Raw genomic sequence first — 22,832 nt, 5'->3', positions numbered from 1 at the left:
GCCTTTGAATGGAAAAACCTACAAAAGTTAGTGGACACAGCCTACTCCATCACAGATATGCCCTGCACACCGTTAAGTAGATTATCACCCTAAAAACATCATGAATCTCACGGTAGTATAGTGACATGAATGTATTTTATAATAAAGTTACTTCGAGTTTGACAACTGCAGCAGTTTGTCAAAGGCCTTTTGAAAATCCAAGTAAACAACATCCACTGACAGACAAAGTATCCTTTCTCCATCCAGCCTGTTAATTCCTTAAAGAATTCCAATGAATTTGTAAGGTAGATTTCTCCTTAAGGAAATCATGCTGACTTAGACCTATTTTATCATATCATATTTTGTCATTTTATCATATCATATATTCTGAAACCTCATTATTAATTATAGACTCTAACATCTTACCAACTACTGCAATCAGGCTAATTAGCCTGTAATTTCCTGCCTTTTGTCTCCCTCCCTTCTTAAAGACTTGAGTGATATTTATAATTTTCAAGTCCTCTGGAACCATACTTGCAAAATCATTACTCATGCCTCCAGAATCTTTTCAGTTCCCTCATTCAGAACTCTGGGGTGCAGACCAAGTAACTGATCCTGTTTCACAATGTCCTCCCCTCCTATTTACACCATCTTCCCTCTCCATTCACACTCAATGCAAGGTCTCAAACCAAACCATCGACAATTACCATCATGCTGACAAACGCTGCATGGCCTGCTGAGTTCCTCCAGCTTTCTCTGAACTCCAGACTCTGACATCTTTAATATCTATGTATATTCAAGCACTGTTCTGGATAGGATGTAAGACCCCCAAATGAACAGTAAAAATGTCCCATGCTGGTTGTCACTCACCAGGTAGGAAACTAATTAGAAGAATCGAAATCCACATTGATTTATTCACGAGGCTGATTAGCACTTCACAGAAAGAAATTACTGTAAATAAAAAATAAGGAACAAGAGGGCAGGAAGTATGATTAGAAACCACAGTGAGGCAACTTAGGCTGACGTGTGATCATGTGACAAGCAGCAAACAGAAAATTCAGGAGGAACTCAGCAGGTCAGGCAGCATCTATGGAAATGAACATAGTGTCGATGTTTCAGACTGAGACCCTTTATCAAGACTGAAAAGGAAAGGGGAAGACAGCAGAATAAAAAGGTGGGGTAAGGGGACTCAGGCTAGCTGGAAGATGATTGGTGAAGTCAAGTGATGGGCAAGGTAAAGGGCTGGAGAGGAAGGAATCTCATAGGAGAGGAAATTGGACCATAGGAGACAGAGAAGGAGGCAGACAGCCAGGAGGAATTGATAAGTAGGTTTGTTGAGGTAGCAGGCCAGAATATAAAGAGATCATAATTACAATTAACAAAATAAAGGACAATTCCCAATGACTGATAGAAATGATGAGAAAAATCAAATTGTGAGACACCAACAAAAGCAGATGTTATAATCTGACTCAAAAATATATTGCTGGAGGTGTCATGAAGCAGGGGCTTAATCTAAAATGTTGACCACATCTGTAAATGCCGTCTAAGACTCCTGTTACGTACGCTGTAACTGGGTGTCTTAACAGCAAAGATAGAAGTATCCGTTGGAGTCTGGTACTATTTTCAAAACAGTGTTTATTAGTAAAATATACAAATCAATATTAACAATCCAAATATACAGATAATACACGTTAGCAATACTAAACCTAAAAGTGTGGGTATAATAATAATCAACAATAAACAAGCTCTATCGATGTCTAGGGGATAATGAATTGTCATATATGAATATAAAGTTCAGTTCAGTGCAGTTCATACAGGCTGAGGTAGTTGTTGGAGAGAGAGAGAGAGAGAGAGAGAGAGCGAGAGAGAGAGAGAGAGAGAGAGAGAGAGAGAGAGAGAGAGAGAGAGAGAGAGAGAGAGGGGGGGGTGGCTGGGGAGGGAGGGAGAGAGAGGGAGAGCGAACAGTGACAGCCAGTTAAACCTTCCTTTACGTTCTTGATCCATCGATGTGTTGTTGTGGCCATTCAGGTATGACCCCTCTGTCCTTTAGCTAGACCGTTCTTCTATGGTGGACTCGTCACCCAGGCAAGGGTGGACACACACTCAAGCCCCCACCGGCCTCGCTATAAACACGATGAGTTAAAATTGACTGATCCTTTGTTCGTTCTCCGATGCCCCACACTTTCTCGTGGGTTCCAACACTTAAGCAGTGCTCATTAGTGTGTCTCTTGGTGTGTCTGAGGGGTGTCTCCCCAGACCTCACTTTTATCACTACTCACGGGGTCTCAGGTGTCAATCAGTTTTGAATGGCTTAGTCCATCAAACCAGCCCACTCCGGCTATCCACTGAGGAATTTTAATGAACAGAATTGTACCAAGTAAACAATCCTTCTCCGAAGCCGTAAGTCTTTCAGGAGTCATAATATGGTGGAACAACAAGTCTCTCTTTCCCAGTGTTATCTCTCCCTTGTCTGAAGCAAATGTTCCAGTCCCAGTATGTTTTTGTTCCATCTCTTTCTCTCTCATTAGCAGCATGGCAACAGTAATGGTTTGTAATTCTCCCAGGGGAGGGGACATGGGCAACTTTGCACCCTTCTGCCCATCAGAGCTGTTCATCCTTTGTAACACTCCCAAGTTCCTCCAGACACTTTTCTTTCTTGCCTGAGTTAAAATGTCAACCGTGATGTGTCATCGAGGAAAGTTTCATGGCAAAAAGTTACCTGAGGAAGAGAAAGGACATGATCAAAAGTTTCAGTTGTTGTTCTGAACAAATATCAGTATTGGCAAGTAGTGTAATTTAAATGACTTTGACTGTTGAATAATTTTAGGTGCCAGATGGGGTAGTTTGAGTATCTCAGAAACAGGTGATCTCCTGGGATTAGCACACACTACATTTTGTAAAGTTACAGAGAATGATGCAAAAAAAAAGCAAATTAACAAAACATCTTGTGAGTGGCAGCTCTGTGGGTGAAAACGCCTTGTTGTCGAGAGAAGTCAGAGGAGAATGGTCAGACTGGTTCACGTTGACAGGAAGGAGACAGTATCTCAAATTACCATGTGACACAACAGTGGTGTGCAGAAGAACGTCTCTGAATGCACAGTACATTGAAGATTGAAGTGGATGGGCTTCAGCATTTGAAGACCACGAACATACAGTCAGTGGCTAATTTATCAAGTACTCCTGTTGAGGGTATATTGAGTGTTATTTTGGATTTGAGTGGAATAGCTCCCCCTCCCCACATATGTTTTCAACAGTGTTGGGGATTTAAATTAAACCCACAGAAGTAGCAGTTGTTGGAGAAATTGTTCACCGAAACAGAGGGTTATATCAGAGTGTCTCAGAGCCTAAAACATTGAACAATCATGTTAATAATGATAAATTAGTTAAATGCTGAAGTTTAGAGGATAAGTCAATACACACTTAAAGCATTTAAACCTCCCCCATGTGGCCGGTTTCTCCTGCTGATCCCTCTATCCTTGTTCCTGTCACGGATTCCCCTCAAAAATGGGATCATCGGCAGTCCGCATGAGTGGTCACAAGGTAAATATCAATTCTGCTGCTACACAGTTACATAAAATTTGTATTCTGAACTTCGGTAATGCTCTTCACTTGTTGCAAAGTAGAGTCATGGAGTCAGAGTGTGAAAATGCGGAAACTCTCCATTTGGACAAATCATATGCTGGAATCTAGATAATAAGAGGGTGAACCTCTTCTGCAGCCTGCCTCTGAGGAAAGAGCAGAGCAGAAAACAGGTGTGATGAAGAAGGGGATTTTCATGCAATACTTGGCTCCTTTCCCTCTGAAGGCTGTGTCAGTTTTCGAGGCAACTTTAAAACATACCAGTCATGTGGCAGTAACTCAAAGCATAAAAGCATTCAGACATGGTTGAGATGTTCAATAGTTGCTCAGACCTAACAACAGAATGGGGAAGAAATGTGATTGTACTGACTTTGACCATGGTATGATTACTGATGCCAGGCAGGGCTGTTTGAGTATCTCAGAAAATGGTGATCTCCTGGGATTTTCATAAAGAAGCTTCTAGAGTTTTTAGAGAATGGTGCAAAAAACAAAAAAATAAAACATCAGAGCAGCAGTTCTATGACAAACACTCCTTGTTAAAGAGAGAAGTCTGAGGAGAGGAGCAGACTGGTTCAAGTTGAGAGCAATATGACAGTAATTCAAACAGCCATGTGTTATGACAGTGGTGAAAAGAAGAGCATCTCTAAATGCACAACAAATAAAACCCTGAAATGGTTCGGCTTTTGCAGCAGAAGACCACAAATAGACGCTCTTAGTCACTTTATCAAGTATAGGAGGTACATAATAAAGAGGCGACAGGAGGTACTGTATATAGAAACATAGAAAACCTACAGAACAATACAGACCCTTTGTCCCACAATGCTGTGCTGAACATGTACTCACTTTAGAAATTACCTAGGGTTCCCCTTAGCCTTCTATTTTTCAAAGTTCCATCTACTTACCTAGGAGACTCTTAAGAGACCACAGTAGATGCCCCCAACAGATTCATGGGACTGCATGAATTGTGTGCATCACATCGTATGAACATTGTTGAATCAGGCAGGCACTCTTGTTAGCTGTTTGATGGTTATTTCCAGTAAAGGTCTTTGTCTGGAACCTCTGTCCTCTGTACTTTCCTTATGAAACTCAATGTGGAGATACTGCAGTGAGTACTCCAGAAAGACAGCTTCTTCCATCCTCTTCCTTGATTGCCCCATCACATCAGAAAACTGCTCAGCAAACCACAGTACCCGGTGCTGATGAGAACAGATGTGTGGATATGAATCATATCCTGTGTTTCACTGGTGGATTAGAGTTTCAACACCTTACAACAATTCAATGAAATGAGTAAAAATGCTTTTTAATCACATTTGCTCAAACCAAAGCTCAATCCTGTAAACTGAACAATGGAATCTTGCAATGTTTACCACTCTGTGTCTCTGAAGTGCTTTGTAATGCCCAATGATAGTGTAAGGCTCCATCTTGAGGCAATCCTTCCTGACGAGCATTGAAAACCTCAGGTTTAACAAGTCCGGATCCATCGGTGGGGCAACTGCATCTGGAAGTATCTGTGGCTAATCAACACTCATGAGATAACCGTGACCCGAGGAGGTTATGAACTCAAAACAGACTCTGGTCATATTGCATCACTTTCTCACAAATCAGGTGAAGGATGTTATGTCACCTGATCATTTGTACCTGATTAGCGTGAGTAATCTATATTTTCTAACTTCATGATTACAGCAATGTTGTTTTCCTTCTTTCATTTTAAAGTAAGATGAATTATTGTACAATCTTGAGTTACAGTCACAGATTGGCTTTGAGATACACAACATCTCCTGTTTGGAAGTTGACACCCTGTTGACTGATACAAGATGCATCATGTTGTGCATCACTCATTGTATTCAGCTCCCTATATTACTTTCTATTGCTCTTTGTCCTTTAACACCCCTGTACAGTGACATCAATTGTACCCACATTGAATAATTCTTCACAGCAATCACTGTGCTATGGATCAGTATTTCTGAACACACAAATAAAATAAGATGGTGGCATTTTCAATCAACGTGGCTGCATTTTACTGATATCTTAAGTGCTGTGTGTGACTGTTGGTACTATGTTTTGTACCTTGGTCCCAGAGTAACGCTGTTTCCTTTGTCTGTATTCATGCATATTCATTTAAGATGGTTGATTGACAATAAAATTTGAATCATCAACCATGAAATGAAATCTGTGTGTAACCCCCTGGGTCGCCTCAGGCTCGCTCAGCTCATTCTCATCTAGGGGGAGCAGACTTTGGCCCCGCCAAACTTTGTAATCAGCTTGTGTGGATGCTGTGTGATGTCCCTACCTCGCCCAAAAACAGACAGTACACCATATGCGATTAAAGGAGTACAATTTATAAAGGTTACTATAACTAAGTGATTAATAACGATACAGTACATATGAAGGAAAAGAAAATAAAGAAAAGGCGCCAAACTTATCAAAGTCCAAACCACTTCATGCACAACTGTTGGAGCTCAATTACTGAAGTCTTCTGGCCACCATTTGATTCCCTCTGAACTCCTCGACTCGCAGCTCAGGACCATCTGAAGTGGTCAAGCAAACACATCTATTTTCGTCTCCTCTCCTTGGGGTACCTCCTGGCCTTGGACTCCCACTTGGGGTCCATTCCTTGCCCAGTTTACAGCATCATGTCCTCTCTCGCTCACCTCCTCACGCCGATCTCCCCAAAATGCCCGCCAGCAATAGCTTACAGACTCAGAAGAAAGAACAACATTAATCCCAATTGGTTTACACAGGAATACAATTCTCCTTATCAGTAAGTTTTAACCCAAACAAGCTTCCAGCACTCTTTCAAAACAAAGATGCATTCCTACTTTTAACAAACAAAGAAACCATTTTGATTAACAAAAACAGTAACAAAGAAAAATATGAAACCCCACTTTACATGTGAATAATAGAATTACCCAGTAGGTCAGACAGCTTCTGAAGAGATAAAAGTAAAGCTGATGCTTCATAAAATTGTTCTGATTGAATGTCAGAATGAGTGATTAACTGTTTCACTTTACTGAAGATTCACAACTGTTGACAGCAAAGGGAAGTCTAAGAGCTTGAATGTGATCTATTTCCCATGAATGCACTTCAGATCAGAACATAAACTGATAATATCAGTTTATGAAGAAGCATTTTAATTCATTATCATTCATTGGTTATTAGCATAAACAACATCTGCAGGCATTTGTATCTATAGAACAAAGTTTAACAGTTTCAAACGCTATTAATCAGTTCACAGTTATATAAGGTTTAAAATTTTTGCTGGGTTTGGGTAAACTGCTGTAATATTGATATAATCGTGGGTAACATGTTGGAGAAGGAATTCAAAAGTCAAAGTCACTGCCTGGAAGGATGATGACATTGTCTTGTTATTTTTTTGTCTTCATGGAGTCAACAGTTGAATTCTCACACTGCAAAGTGGGCAGAAAAAGTAACATTTGATCTTGATGCAAAATTCCAGCACAGTCAGTGTAATCTGGGAGTCTTCACTTTACCTCCTGGACCACCATGCAGTGAGGATCAGATTCATCACGTCTCTGCAAAAGGCAATGGTCAACCCATCAGATACTCCAACAATGGGATCTCTGCTTTATTTCACTCATTATGAAATTCCATCTGAAGCAAGCATTCCAAACATTGACATGAAGTATGATACACACAAGAGAGCATGTCAAAGCTGAGTTATATCATGATCAGTATATCTAAAAGCGATTCCATAAGCCTACCTTAGTTTCCCTTGTGACCCACATGACTGAAATCGTGCTCATCATCAGGAGAGTGAGGAGCAGCCAACGACCCACCTTCCACATCATGAAACTGGGCAAAGGGGAAGAGGTATAGAATCAGTACGAGGAAATGAGGTGGCTTTGTGTTTGAAACATTTGCCTCCTGTTTCAACTGTAATCTCAGTGGAGTGGAGTGAGGTAAAGCAGCTGAGCCAGGGGTTGAAACAGGAGGCTAAGATATTATCCGACAGAGAGAAAGAAAGAAAATAACCTCTGATGATCAGTTACAGATCTAAGTACTAGAACATGGCTGCAGAAAAATGAAGACTGCAAATCTGAATTTGCAAAGTGAAAATAAATTTTGGAAAGGAAGAGAAGGATATAGTGAAATGCGGAGGTGCGACGATGATAAAGAGATACAATTGAAGGAAGTGGACACTCCCATAAGGAAGACTGTGATAGAGTCCAGGTGGATAGATCTGACAGATAATAAATTACGTGTGACTGATGGTGAAAGGGAGAAGGGACATGAAATAATGCGGACAAATTAGAATGATTAATATTGAGTTGTGGGATGGAAATACATCTCTGCCAAAGGAGGTGTAAGACCCTAAGACAAAGGAGCAGAATGAGACCACTCATCCCATCGATTTTGTCACGGCAGATCCCAGATCCCACTCAGCTCCATACACCTGCCTTCTCGCCATATCCTTTGATGTCCTGAGTGAAGAGGAAACGATAAACTTCCACCTTAAATATACACACAGACTTGACCTTCACCGCGATCCATGGTTGTGTATTCCACAGATTTTGGTCTCTGGCTATAAATTTCCTCTTTATCTCTGTTCTAAAGGGTCAGACCTCAATTTTGAGGCTGTGCCCTCTATACCCCCACAATAGGAAACATCAACTCCATATCCACCCGATCAATTCCTTTCTGCATTTTGTAGGTTTCATGAAATCCCCACGCTTTCTTCTAAATTCCATTTAGTACAGGCCCAAAGGAACAGAGGCTCTTCCTATGTTAAGTCTTTTATCCCAGGAATCATCCTCATGAACCTCCTCTGGATTCTCTCCAAAGACAACATATTCTTTCTGAGATATCGGAAACAAAACTGTAGACAATATTCCAAGTGCAGCCTGATCAGAGTCTTATAAACACTCAACATTATCTCCTTTATTTTATATTCTATTCTCCTTAAAAGAAATGACAACATTGCATTTGCCTTCTTTACCACAGGTTCATACTGTAAATTAAACTTCTGGGAATCTTACACGAGGTCTCCTAAGTCCCTCCGCCGCTATGAAATTTTGAAACTACTCCCCAGGTAGATTATGATGCGCACTATTATTCCTTTTTTAAAAAAATACATTATCATATATTTCCCAACACTGTATTCCATCTGCCGCATTTTGTCCATTCTTCCAATTTGGTCTAAGTCCTGCTGCAATTGCATTGCTTTCTCAGCACCACCTATCTCTGCACCTATCTTTCGATCATCTGCAAACTTTGCCACAAAGCCATCAACGCCATTATCTAAATCATTGAGAAACAATGTGGAAAAATTGCAGTCCAATACTGACCCCTGAGGAACACCTCAGGTCACTGGTAGCCAACCAGAAAAGGCCCCTCTTATTCCCATTTGCTGCCTCTTGCCTGTCAGCCATTCTGCTATCCATGCCAGAATCCTTACTGTAAACCCATAGGATTTTATCCTGTTAAGCAGCCTCATGTGTGGCACCTCATCAAATGCCTTTGAAAGTCCAAATAAATGACATCCACTGCCTCCCTTTTCTCCATCCTGCTTGTTACTTCCTGTAAGAACTCTAATAGATTTGCCAGGAAAGATTTCCCTTCAGAGAAAACATGTTGACTTTGACTTATTTTATCATTAGTCTCTAAGCACCTTGAAATCTCATCCTTAATAATAGACTCCAACACTTTCTCAACCACTGAGTTTAGGCTAACTGGCCTATAATTTCCTTTCATTTGCATTCCTCCTTTCTTAAAGAGTGGAGTGACTGTTGCAACTTTACATTCCTCTGGGACCATGCCAGGATCAAATGATTCTTGAACGATCATGACCAATGAATCCTTTATCTCTTCAGCAACCTCTCTCAGAACTGTGGGATGTAGTCCATCTGGTCAAGGTGTCTTATCCATGATACGACTTTTGAGTTTGCCTCGCACCTTTATCCTTTCCTAATAGCAATGGAACCTTCTTTGCTCCCTAACACTCATGGACCACTGGCACACTGCTAGTATCTTCCATAATGAAGACAGATGCAAAGTACTGATGAAGTTCATTTGCCATTTCTTTGCCCCCCATTACTAGCTTACCAGTATAACTTTTCAGTGATCCAATATCATCTCTCTCCTCCCTTTTATTATTTATAAAACTGAAAAGACTTTTGGTAACCTGTTTTATATTACTGAACCGTCTATCGTCATATTTTATCTTTTCACTTATAGCTTTTTTAGTTTCCTTGTTTTGGATCTTGAAGGCTCACCAATCATCCAACCAGCCTCTCACCTTTGCTACCTAATATGTTCTTTCCATGGCTTTAATGCAGTCCTTAATTTCCTTTGTCAGCCACAGTTGCCTACCCCTGCCATTTGATAACTTCTTCCTCTGTGGGGCAAATCTATCCTTTGCCTTGTGAAAATTCAGCCATCTCTGCTCTGCTTTCATCCCTGCCGGTATCCTCCTCCAATCCATCTGCACAAACTCTTCTCTCATGCCTCTGTAATTCACTTTTTCCATTGCGATACTGATACATATGAGTTATGCTTCTTCCTCTCAGATTGCAGTATGAATTCAATCATATTATGATCACTGCCTCCTAAGGCTTCCTTTACATTAAAATCCCGAATAAGTTCTGGGTTATTATACAACACACAATCTAAGGTGCTGCTTCCCTTTGCTAGTCTCCTGGTCACCCTTGGGCAAGGAGTAGCATTTGCTCAGCTCTACAGATGTGGGTGACATGAAGCCATTGGAGCAGGTGCTGGATGGTCATATGAGCAGCTGGCTATGCGACCAATGATGCCAGGCAGACAATTCCTGAAGTGTATTGTTAATGGCTGGGATAACCTGTCTTATAGAGACACTGCCCATAGGAGGTTAATGGTAAACAACTTCTGTAGAAAAATTTGCCAAAACAATCATAGTCATGGAAAGACCATGATCATCCACATTATACGACATGTCACAAAATAAATGAATGAATATGGAACTGAGAATGATAAACATTGTTGATCAGAAAAAAAAACAACTCATTATTACTGGACTGGTGTTTATGTTGGGATGGAGGAATTAAGTTCAATGAATTTCATAACAAATCCAAAAGCCAATAAGTGAATTTGCAAATTGAAACAACCGCAGGATCAATCAACCAGAGCATGCACAAAAAGCAAGAATGTGTAAAAACAATAAAAGGTATGTTATTGTGATTTATAATGATGTAGGTATGAAACAAATTAATGCATTGGGAAAAAAAAAGCAATGTTGAATGGCTCTTCATAGAGATGAAGTGTGCAAGAAGAAGGGAGAAGACTCAGACTGCTTGGTCTCAGAGAACAGACAGCATAATATCAGAAAGGGCCAAACATAGATTTAGCAGTGAGAACATTGTACCATTGTGCAAAACTGAATCAAGTGATTTACCTTGCAGATGACACTGTTGGAAATGAATATTCACGTCCTGTTGAGGCAAGGCATAAAAAGTCAGTCTCACGTGGATGTGTTTTCCGAATGGGGTCAAGCAAGAGTGCATGATGTCATATTTGGCAGACAAATGTCAGAGAGTCATACAACAGGATCATGTTTCTGTTCTCAGTGGCAAAGCTGCTCTAGTTTATTAGAAAATGCTGAGGGAACTCATCAGGTCTGGCAGTATGTACGGAAATGAATAAACAGTTGACATTTCTGATGAGGGTCTCTGCCTGAAACATCAACTGTTGATTTGATTCATTGATGCTGCCTGACCTGCTGATTTCCTCCACCATTTTGTATATGTTGCTCTTGTTGTCCAGCATCTGCAGAATCTCTTCTGTTCCTGTTCTCATATTGGTCAGACAAATGTCATTGAGCATCAGAGAGTTATACAGTACGGGAACAGGCCCTTCTGCACAACTCAGACACACTGACCTGCCTGAGCTAATTCCACCTGGTTGTATTAGTCCCATTTCCCTTTTCTGTATATGTGCTGGTATAGAAATCTTTTATTCATTTTTACTGTACCCACTTCTACCACTTCATTGAGCAACTCATTCCATATACCCACTATCCTCTGTGTGAAAAACATGCCCAAAGGCTCTTGTTATATCCTTCCCCTCTCTTCCTCTACCTTTAGACCAAACGACTATAGAAGATAATACTGTGAACTTTCACATTGTCAATTCCCCTCGTGAATCTTCATAATAAAAGGATCAAAGTAATTTCTTGGAATACAGTTATTTTGAAATGCATCATACAGTATCGAGTCCCACCTCTCTTGAGTTTTTGTTTTGCTTTAAAGTAACCACTACATTGCAAATGACATAAAAAAGTGTGGGTTGATGATGACTTCAGGGCTTCCCAACTGTATATGTTGATGAATGTGGAGCCAAAACATGGTGAATGGGACAATATGAGGTTATGAATCTCAATGTAAGGAACCTAAAAACAGGTTCCACCTGCTTCCATCCCAGAAACGGTACCGCAGCATTAAAACCAGGACCAACAGTCTCTGGGACAGCTTCTTCCACCAGGCCACTAGACTGATGAATTCATGCTGATACAATTGTATGTCTATGCTATACTGACTGTTCTTTTGCACATACTATTTGCTACAAATGACTATAAATTGCATATTGCACTTTCAGATGGAGACGCAACATAAATGTTTTTACTCCTCATATTTGTGAAGGATATAAAGAACAGATTCAATTCAATTGATGTTGGAGACTAAAGCTGACAAGGCATTTTGTAGCTTCATAAAACTTTGGATAGGTCTGTTTGCAACCCTGTGGAAAAGATGGGGATGTTTACGAGAGGGTAAATGCCTTGTAAAAGTCTACATAAACAACATTCACTGTCTTCCCTTTATCCACTTTCCTGGTAATCTCCACGATGAAATCTGTAAGTTTGATTAGATATGTACTACCACACACGAAGCCATGCTGACTATTCTTAATCAGCCCATGTCCCTCCAAATACGATATGTCTATCCGGTCACTTAGAATACATTCCAGTAACTTTCCAGCAACTGATGTGAGATTCACTGCCCTACAATTTCCTAATTTATGCTTAAAGCCTTTGTTAAATAGCAGAACAACATTGGCTACTCTCTGATCCTCTGGTACCTCTCCTGTTGCTAAGAATAGTTTAAATATGTTTGTCAGGGCCCAGGTATTTTCTGCACGTGTCTCCCATGAGGTCCAAGGGAACACCTTAGCAGGCCCTGGGGATCAATCCACACCGATGTGCCTCAGGATAGCGAACAGCTCCTCCTCTGACAGGGTGACATTTCCTGGAGTTCAGAGGCGGGAAAATATGCTGAGCTTTCACTGGAAATTGGTGTTCTATCAGTGGGTCAGACCCTACACTGGGTGACAGCAACATGAGAGGGGTTTATTTATCCTTGTCCACTTGCTGCAGGGCTCTGTATTGCTGAGGAGCTTCCAGATATTCCTGACTCTTCCCAGGAAAATATGAATCAGACCTTTCAGTGGAGACATCAAGTCAGTCAATGAGTAACCTACCGTCAGATACTTGCAGATGCACATCAAACACTGGATGCTTGCCGGATGTTGTAATTCCACATCTGTAATGCCCTGTATCATTAGAGACAAGATTCTCCATAGTAACAGTAAATAATCCCTCGGTTGTGTTATCTCTAATTGTCATTCTTCCATACTGCTCATTTTGGCCATTTGTATTCACTAACGATGTGCACTGCTGATCCCACATGCGGCACAAGTACTTTGTGTGTGAACGGTACATTAGTGCATAGTGACAATCGATTGTGACCGCTCTTCCCACAACTCCTCTTACTTTATCTTCTGCCCATAAAGCACCTGAAACTGAGGGAGAAGTTTCTCAGAAAATGCACAGGTGAAATCAGATCAACACAGGGAGATACAAGATTCTAGATTATTTCATTTCATTTACTGTACAAAGGTGTAAAGGAGAACAAAATCATTATCACACTGGATCTGACAGAAAAGGTAAGAAATGCAATCGTATTAATAAAGGTATTTCTTTTAAAATTGTCACTGTATTCTATGGAATCTGCTACACTGTCTATTGGTACAATTGAATTCCACATGGACTGAGAAGACAGCAGCATCGTCCCTCATCACGTGCTCACAGCTCTTCACAAGTAATGATTTTTATTTGATTGGAGTCATCATTGTCACTGCCCATGAATGTCTCAGAGAGTTTCCACATTTCTGAGTCAATAGATTACTGATTCAATCCCATTTTAGGCTGGAGAGCAAAAGATCAGTGGTGGGTGACTTAACTGGAAGTGATTGTGTGAAACAGGATCTACCTGTATTTGCCAAGGCAAGATCTGATTTTGGATAGTGAACACGATTTTATGCATGAGAATTCTTCTCTCAAAAATATTTGACTGAGTTTTCTTTGAGAGATGATCAAAGGAACAGATAAGGACAGGATCTTGTAATTTAGTAGTTGAGTTTAGAAAGGCTTATGACCATACCTTGCAAGGTAGACTGATCTGTAATGTGAGTTCTCTTGGTAAGCTAGCTGGGTGGATACTGAATAGGCTTGGTGGAAAGAGTCAGATTGTGGTAGTGGAGCAAATTTGTCATCAATATTAATAATTTGGAATGAAAATGCAAATGGTTTGATTTCTATATTATGGTTGACACTGTAGTGCAGTGGACAGTGGAAAAAGTTTATGAAGGGATTTGGAAAATGAGCTGGTGTTCAGCCCCATTACTCAGTGTCAGCAATTTCCCCCCACCAGAGCCTGTCGTGCCTGCTTACTTTTGACCCCTCTCCCTCTCTTCTCAGTACCTCCATCAGGTGAAAGGTGCTGGAGTCTTGGGGCCCAAGCCACAAGATTCGTCAATAGTTCGTTTTTATTCTTTGCACAATTTGTCATCTTTTGCATACTGGTTTTTTGTCAGTCTTTGTTGTGTGTAGTTTTACATGGATTTTATTGTGTTACTTTATTTTGTTGGGAAAGGTATTGTGGATAATCACAGTCTTTATTCCAGGGTAGTGGAGTCAAAAACTAGAGCCCCTCGGCTTAAGGACTGTGGAGAAATTCTCAGATAGACTGGAGCAGCAGTGTTTTCCACACAGAGCAGTGCGTGCATGGAAAAGGCTGCCAGAGGAAGTGTGAGACATGGGTACAAATACACTATTTAAAATACATTTGGACAAGTTCATGTACAGAGAAGTTTTAGAAGGATAGAGGCCAATTGCAGGGAAATGTGTGAAGCTCAGGAAGACACTGAGGTCAGCATGGACAATTTGGGGTGAAGCTCCTGTTTCCATAATCTGTAACTCTCTGCAGCATCCTCTCTAAACTGGACCACACTTTTGAAAGGTTTAATTCAGAATTCTATTTCATTGCATAGATTCACCTCCTTCCTGGCAACCATAAAACAAAAAAAAACAACAGAACCCATTGGAAAAGGACTGTCATACACACAATATGCAGAAAAAAAAGCAAATCAAAGAAAGCAAATAACACGTGGAACTAAAATTCATAATACTGAGGCCACAGGCAAGAAGCCAATCATCATTCTAACCAATTCAGGAGCCTGATAATTTCAAGCCACAGCCTCAGTTCACCATAAAGGCCAATAAACCTCGGGGTGCAGCAAGCTGAACACTGGCCTGTCCCTCGCCTTGGACTAGCATTCCTTTAGTGTTTAAAAGGGATTTTAAGGTTTATTTCCATGTTAGAATCATGAACTACAGCAGGCTAGTTCACATCGTACATAGACACAAATAGAAGTAATTGATTCCCTGCTCACATCTCAAAGTGAGTGAGGGTTTTTATTCAACAACCAGAAACTCAGTTTCAGCATTTAGTAATTTACCTGGGCGGCTCAGGTAGTCACAGCTAGAGACGACCAAAGACAATGAGAATGTAAGACGTAGAAGGAGAATTAGGCCTTTTGGCCCATACAGTCTGCTCCACTATTCTATCAAGGCTGATTTATTATCCCATTCAATTCCATTCTCCTGATTTCTCCTCATAATCTTCGATGCCTTTCCTAAACAATAAACTATTGAGCTACACTTTAATTATACCCAGTGACTTGGCCTCAAAAGCCACATATGACATTGAATTCCACAGATTCAACACAGTCTGGCAAGTTCTTCTTTATCTCTGTTCTAAATGTATGGAGTCTGTACATCCTCCATATGGAATGTGTGGTGTGACCTCCAAGGTGGTCCTGTTTCTTCCCATAGTCCAAAGACAGACTGATCAGGTGAATTGGTCTTTGCAGATTGCCCAGTGATTAAGTTACACTTAATGGGTTTGTCGTGGTGCTGTGGCCCAAAGGGCTAGAAGGACGTACCCAGTACTCTATCGGGAAAGAAATAAAACAAAAGGATGTCCTTGCAGTCTGAGGCTGATTTTTCAGGTGAGATTTCCCCATAAGAGAACCATATTTGATCATATACATCCAAGTACCCCAAAATCTTGTTCATAATAATGGACTCCAACACCTTCCCAACCACTGATGTCATGCTAACTGGTCAGCAATTTCCTGCTTTTTGCCTCCCTCCTTTCTTAAAGAGTGGGCTGATATTTCCAATTTTCCAGTCCTTTGAACATTCCAGAATCTAATTATTCTTGAAAGGTCAACACTAATGCCTCCACAATTTCTTTATATAACTATTTCAGAACCTTGTGTAACCCCCTGGGTCACCTCAGGCTCGCTCAGCTCATTTCGTCTAGGGGGAGCAGCCTTCGGCCCCGCCAAACTTTGTAATCAGCTGGTGTGGATGCTGTGTGATGTCCCCGCCTCGCCCAACAACAGACAGTACACCATAAGCGATTAAATGAGTACAATTTATAAAAGTTACTATAACTAAGTGATTAATAATGATACAGTATATATGAAGAGAAAAAAAATAAAGAAAAGGTGCCAAACTTATCAAAGTCCAAACCACTTCGTGCACAACCGTTGGAGCTCAATTTCTGAAGTCTTCTGGCCACCATTCGATCCCCTCCGAACTCCTCGACTTGCAGCTCAGGATCCTCCGAGTGGTCAACCAAGCACATCTAGCTTCATCCCCCCTCCTCGGAGTACCTCCCGGCTTCGGACCCCCCTTTGGGGTCCGATCCTCGCCCAGCTTACAGCATTGCGTCCTCTCTCTCGACCCCTTCGCGCCGATCTGCCCAAAAGCCCGTCAACAAAAGCTTACAGACTCAGAAGAAAGAACATTAATCCCCATTTGGTTTACAAAGGAATACCATTCTCATTATCAGTAAGTTAGCATTCCTGCTAGTTAACAAAAAGAAGAAACCCTCTTTACACTTGAGTTATAGACAATCTGGTCCAAATGATTCATCTACCTGCAGATCCCTCAGCTTCCCAAGCACCTTCTCCTTAGTAATAGCATCTACACTCAAGTGTGCCCCTGACATTGCCAAATTTCTGTCAATCCAACCAATATTTGCAATTTTATAATTGTTTCTTTTGCTTTTATGAGAGTGTCACTGTCTCATATCTCAATACCTATTCTAGTCTTCTCAAACCATAGAGAAAAGTATGAAAGGAATGTTCTGAATTTGTCTGGACATGCAAGCACAACTACGTTTGAGATGATCTACTTCTTCCTGGAGGAAGTGCCAGACTTAACTGTTCACTGCACTTCATATATACCTCACAGAGGCTGCAATGTGCAGCTTATACAAATGCAAAGAAATTCCTTACTCTCACTAAAAGTATAAGAGCAGCAGTAACAGAGTAACAAAAATAAATATTCAAATATATCCTCCCTTGAAATTAGAACTTACTGGTGCCATTGATTTCTGTCACGTAACTGCAGATCTCACTGTTGTTGAAGACTGTCACATTAACCACTGCACTGGATCTTGCTCCAAACCAATTCGAGGCTCTGCAGTAATATTGATGGTGTGTGTGGTTGAAGGATTGACAACGTAGAGTCAGTTCATCGGTATCTGAGATCTTTGGATGCCCAGATGAGGTTTGTTCATACCATCTGTACTGAATGGGAAGGGATCCCTGGAAGGACTCACAGGAAACTGACACTGAGCCCCCGAGACGTGAGACATTTGCTGGTGATAGATATTGAAGCACAGGAACAGACACAGGTTCTGCAGGAAACAATTAAACATTCAGACACTGAATGAACGTTTGAAAATGAAACATTCTTCTGCCACTTTATTAGTTATAAATTTTCACCTGGTCATTAATGCAAATATCACAGGAACGTTCCAAGACGGAAAGGATGGTAGAACACAGGTACTGTGGTTTACAAAGGCATTTGAAAATCCAGTCATGAAGAAAAGAAAAGCTTATCAAGAGTTCAAAAGACTACGTAATGATAGAGATCTAGAAAATTATAAGGCTAGCAGGAAGAAGTTTAAGAATAAAATTAGGAGAGCCAGAAGGGGCTATGAGGAGGCCTCGGCGAGCAGGATTAAGGAAAACCCCAAGGAATTCTACAAGTATGTGAGCAGCAGGGAACCAATCAAGTGTGACAGTGGAAAAGTGTGAATGGAACCGGAGGAGGGAGCGAAGGTACTTAATGAATACTTTGCTTCAGTATTCACTACCGAAGAGGATCTTGGCCATTGTAGGGATGACTTACAGTGGACTGAAATGCTTGAGCATGTAGATATTAAGAAAAAGGATGTGCTGGAGCTTTTGGAAAGCATCAATTTATATAAGTCACCAGGACTGGACGAGTTATAACCTAGTCTACTGTGGGAAGTGAGGGAGGAGATTGCTGAGCCTCTGGCAATGATCTTTGCATCATCTATGGGGACAGGAGAGGTTCCAGTGGATTGGAAGGTTGCAGATGTTGTTCCCTTATTCAAGAAAGGGAGTAGAGATAGCCCAGGAAATTATAGACCAGTGAGTCTTACTTCACTGGTTGGTAATTCGATGGAGAAGATCCTGAGAGGCAAGATTTATGAACAGTTGGAGAGGCATCATAAGATTAGGAATAGTCAGCATGGCTTTGTCAAAGGTACGTTGTGCTTTGCAAACCTAACTGAAATTTTTGAGGACATGTCTAAATATATTGATGAAGGTAGAGCAGTAGATGTAGTGTATATGGATTTCAGCAAGGTATCCCATGCAAGGCTTAAAGAGAAAGTAAGGAGGCATGTGATCCAAAGGGACCTTGCTTTATGGGTCCAGAAATGCTTGCACACAGAGGGCAAAGTGTGGTTATAGACAGGTCATATTCTGCATGGAAGTTGGTGAACAGTTGTGTGCCTCAGGGATCTGTTCTGGGACCCTTTCGCTTCATGATTTTTATGAATGACCTGGATGAGGAAGCGGAGGTTTAGGTTAGTAAATTTGTTGATGACACAAACGTTAGGGGTGTTGTGGATAATGTGGAGGGCTGTCAGAGGTTACAAAAGGATGTTGATAGGATGTAAAACTAGGCTGAGAATTGTCAGATAGAGTTCAACCCAGATAAGTGTGAGGTGGTTTATTTTGGTAGGTCAAATATGATGGCAGAATATAGTATTAATGGTAAAACTCTTTGTAGTGTGGAGGATCAGTGGTATCAGTGGATTGAGTTCAAGAGCCGAGAGATAACGTTACAGCTATATAGGACACTGGTCAGACCCTACTTGGAGTACTGTGCTTGTTTTGGTCACCTCACTACAGGAAGCATGTGAAAACCATAGAAAGAGTTCAGAGGAGAGCTACAAGGATGTTGCCTGGATTGGTGATCATTCCTTATGATAATAGGTTGAGAGAACTTGGCGTTTTCACCTTTGAGCGACGGAAGATGAGAGGTGACCTGATAGACTGTATAAGATGATGAGAGGCATTAATCTTGTGGATAGGCAGAGACCTTTTCCCAGGACTGAAATGACTATCACGAGACAGCACAGTTTTAAGGTGTTTGGAAGTAGGTACAGAGGAGATGTCAGGGGCAAGTATTTTATGCAGAGAATGGTGAGTGCGTGGAATGGGCTGCCGGCAACGGTGGTGGAGATGGACGCATTAGGGTATTTTAAGAGACTCCTGGATAGGTCCATGGAACTTAGAAAAATAGAGGGCTATTAGTATGCTGAGGTAATTTTTAAAGTCAGTACATGTTCAGCACAGCTTTGTGGGTCGAAGGGCTTGTATTTTGTTGTAACTTTTGTTTACAGATTGTCACATACCACACACCAATTGTGTCACTGTTGTTCTTTTTTGATCAAATTTCCTGCTGCCTTCTTCTTTATTTTTATTTCATTCATTTCTCCCTGAGGGCAGACAGGTCCTGGCTGTGTCTCTGTGAATAAAATGCTGTGGACATTGATTCTCCTGATTGGTTTCCTACCTGGTGAGTTACAGACAGCACTGGACAATATCATCAGTGTTGGACTGGGGTTCATACACTGTTTCCACAACAGTGCTTAAAAACCTATAGACATTAAAAGTATCAGAGACTGGAGTTCAGAGTAACTCCTGGAGGAATTCAGTGGGTCAAACTGCATTCGTCAAAGGGAGGGGAAATGTCAATGGTTTGGGTCGAGACTCTGCATCAAGTGTGAGTGGACAGCGAGAGAATATAAGCAGGAGAGGGGCAGATGTGAAACTGGGTCCACAAGGTAGTTGTAGCTGAGGAGGGATGGAGAGGAAAATGGATGGAATTTGAAGGTGGGTGAGAGCGGGAGCAGATAAGGAGAAAAGAGGAACAGTGTGGAGCCAGCTGGGGGGGGGGGGGGGAGAATATGTCCATGTGGAGAAATCCCCTGAGGTTGTTGAGCAGGAAGATCAGGTTTACCATTGCTGGAATCTGATTTCACTTTGCAGGTATGACAACCAATGTTATTGTCTTGAAATCAGTGTATTTCCTGGGCTATTCCAGTGGGGCAATTAGTAAAGAACATTACTAGGTCTGGAGTCAAAGGTAAACCAGAGTGGGGAGGGATGAGAGATTTCTGTCCCCAAAGACCTTTCTGATCCAGATGGGATTTTGACAGTCTGATAGTTGAAAATTATCATTATTGATATGTGGTTTGTCAATATTATTATTGATACATCATTTTATAATTCCAGATATAATAAATTGGTTTTAAGCACTCATTGTATCCCAACAATTATTGAAATCACACATCGTTTTCCAGCACTAAAGTACTAATGACCACTGTTGCATCACCTTCTAACTACACATAGAAATATTTGATAGGTACAATATTTAAAATTTGCTTCAGATCCAAAGGGTACAGTTTCAGACATCATGAGGGGTTTCTCTGTGAAGTTGATAAACTTGTCAAAACACACACACACACGCGCGCATCACAAGTGAAGCAGCTGGGATCTCTCTGGACTTTTGAAAGGCCGATATGTTCTAGGGTAATTGAAAGTTTAATATTGCTATTTAATATTGATTGTCACTCTGTCTGTGTTGCCCATTTGTTTCCACTAAAATTGAATATTGTTGAATCCATCTATGGCACCAGTACTTTGTCTGTGAGCAGATCATTGCTTTATAGTGACAATCGATTGTGATCACTCTTCCCACAACTCCTCTTACAGATTCCTCTGCCCACAATACACCTGAAACTGAGGAAGGCATTTTCAGATTTAAGAGAAAAAGAGCAATGTAATGCAAAAATATTTTGGAACTTGATGATGAAAACAGGTCCAGGTCACGTCCAGCATGTGGTCCATGACACCACAGCCAATGATTTTGATGTGAAGTGCAGTCAGTGCTGTTACTGTGTCAGTGCTCTCTCCCCTGTGTCAGAACATTGTGGGTTCACTTCCCACTCCAGAGTCCTGAGCAGAAACCCAGGGCTGACCTTCCACTGCAGTACTGAGGGAGAGCGGCAGTGTTGAACTTTCAATTATGTCAGATTATGCTGCCTCTGAAAAGTCCACAAAGATCCCAGATATTGTGTGTTGTGTGTATGTGTGTGTGTGTGTGTGTATGTGTGTGTGTGTGTGTGTGTGTGTGTGTGTGTTGTGTATATGTGTGTGTGTGTGTGTGTTGTGTGTATGTGTGTGTGTGTATTGTGTGTGTTGTGTGTATGTGTGTGTGTGTGTGTGTGTGTGTATGTGTGTGTGTGTGTGTGTATGTGTGTGTGTGTGTGTGTGTGTTGTGTATGTGTGTGTGTGTTGTGTGTATGTGTGTGTGTGTGTGTGTGTGTGTGTGTGTGTGTATGTGTGTGTGTGTGTGTGTGTGTGTGTGTGTATGTGTGTGTGTGTGTGTGTATGTGTGTGTGTGTGTGTGTGTATGTGTGTGTGTGTGTGTGTGTGTTGTGTATATGTGTGTGTGTGTGTGTTGTGTGTATGTGTGTGTGTGTGTGTGTGTGTGTGTGTGTGTGTGTATGTGTGTGTGTGTGTGTGTGTATGTGTGTATGCATGTGTTCAGACAAGTTTGCTTGACTGTGTTCAAGCAAGTTGATAAACTTCAGAAACAGACCCCTCATCATGTCTGAAACTGTGTCCTTTGGATCTGAAGCAACTCACACTCATCAGGTCTGGCAGTATCTATGGAAATGAATAAACTGTTGACATTTCTGATGAGGGTCTCAGCCTGAAACATCAACTGTTGATTTTGTTCCATAGATCCTGCCTGACCTGCTGATTCCTCCACCATTTTGTATATGTTGCTCTTGTTGTCCAGCATCCGCAGAATCTCTTCTGTTCCTGTTCTAATATTGGTCAGACAAATGTCATTGAGCATCAGAGAGTTATACAGTATGGGAACAGGCCCTTCAGCTCAACTCATTCACATTGAACAGCCTGAGCTTGTGTACCTGGTTGTATTAGTCCCATTTCCCTTTTCTATATACGTGCTGGCATAGAAATCTTTTATTAATTTTTACTGTACCCACTTCTACCACTTCCTCGAACAACTCGTTCCATATACCCACTACCCTCTGTGTGACAAACATTCTCCTTATGCTCTTGTTATATCCTTCCCCTCTCTTCCTCTACCTTTAGACCAAACCACTACTGAACACAATACTGTGAAAGTTCACATTATCAATTCCCCTCATGAATATCTATTCCTCAATAAGCTCAAACCCTCAGCAGCCTACCCTTCATAGGAAAAAACTCAGCCTATCCAGCCTCTCCTACTAACTCAACAATTCCAGCCCTGGTAACACCTTTTTGTTATCTTTCCAGCTCAAGGGCATCCTCCCTGCAGCTTGGAGACCAGATCTGCACACAATTCTCCAATTGTAGTCCCACCAATAACTTGTACACCTGTAACTATGATCTCCTAACTATCTTTCTCTATCCTCTAAACAATTAAGGCAAGTATGCCAAATGGCTGTTTCACACCATATTTAACTCTGTCACCACTTTTGAAGAGCTTTATACTTTTGACACTTAGGTCTGATTGTTTTTACAACACT

General features: G+C 41.2%; 2 protein-coding genes across 2 annotated transcripts in view; both read right to left on the bottom strand.

The window, feature by feature from the left end:
- LOC132381041 (polymeric immunoglobulin receptor-like) overlaps positions 1-929 on the bottom strand; it is a 29,329-nt gene extending 28,400 nt beyond the window's left edge. The window contains exon 1 of the mRNA XM_059950153.1: positions 850-929. The gene's annotated coding sequence lies outside the window, so the exon portion shown is untranslated. The remainder of the gene's footprint in view (positions 1-849) is intronic.
- A 4,953-nt stretch (positions 930-5,882) lies between these two features.
- Positions 5,883-22,832, bottom strand: part of LOC132380899 (uncharacterized) — a 179,259-nt gene continuing 162,309 nt past the window's right edge. The window contains 5 exon segments of the mRNA XM_059949817.1: positions 5,883-7,091; positions 7,281-7,371; positions 10,949-10,985; positions 13,027-13,347; positions 17,280-17,600. Coding sequence (XP_059805800.1) covers positions 7,041-7,091; positions 7,281-7,371; positions 10,949-10,985; positions 13,027-13,347; positions 17,280-17,600 — 821 coding nt within the window. The 3' untranslated portion in view covers positions 5,883-7,040.

This window comes from Hypanus sabinus, chromosome 25, assembly GCF_030144855.1.
Source record: "Hypanus sabinus isolate sHypSab1 chromosome 25, sHypSab1.hap1, whole genome shotgun sequence".
In the NCBI taxonomy this organism is placed as follows: Eukaryota; Metazoa; Chordata; class Chondrichthyes; order Myliobatiformes; family Dasyatidae; genus Hypanus; species Hypanus sabinus.
Note: the sequence above shows the minus strand (reverse complement) of the source record. Positions and strands in the feature narration are given on the sequence as shown.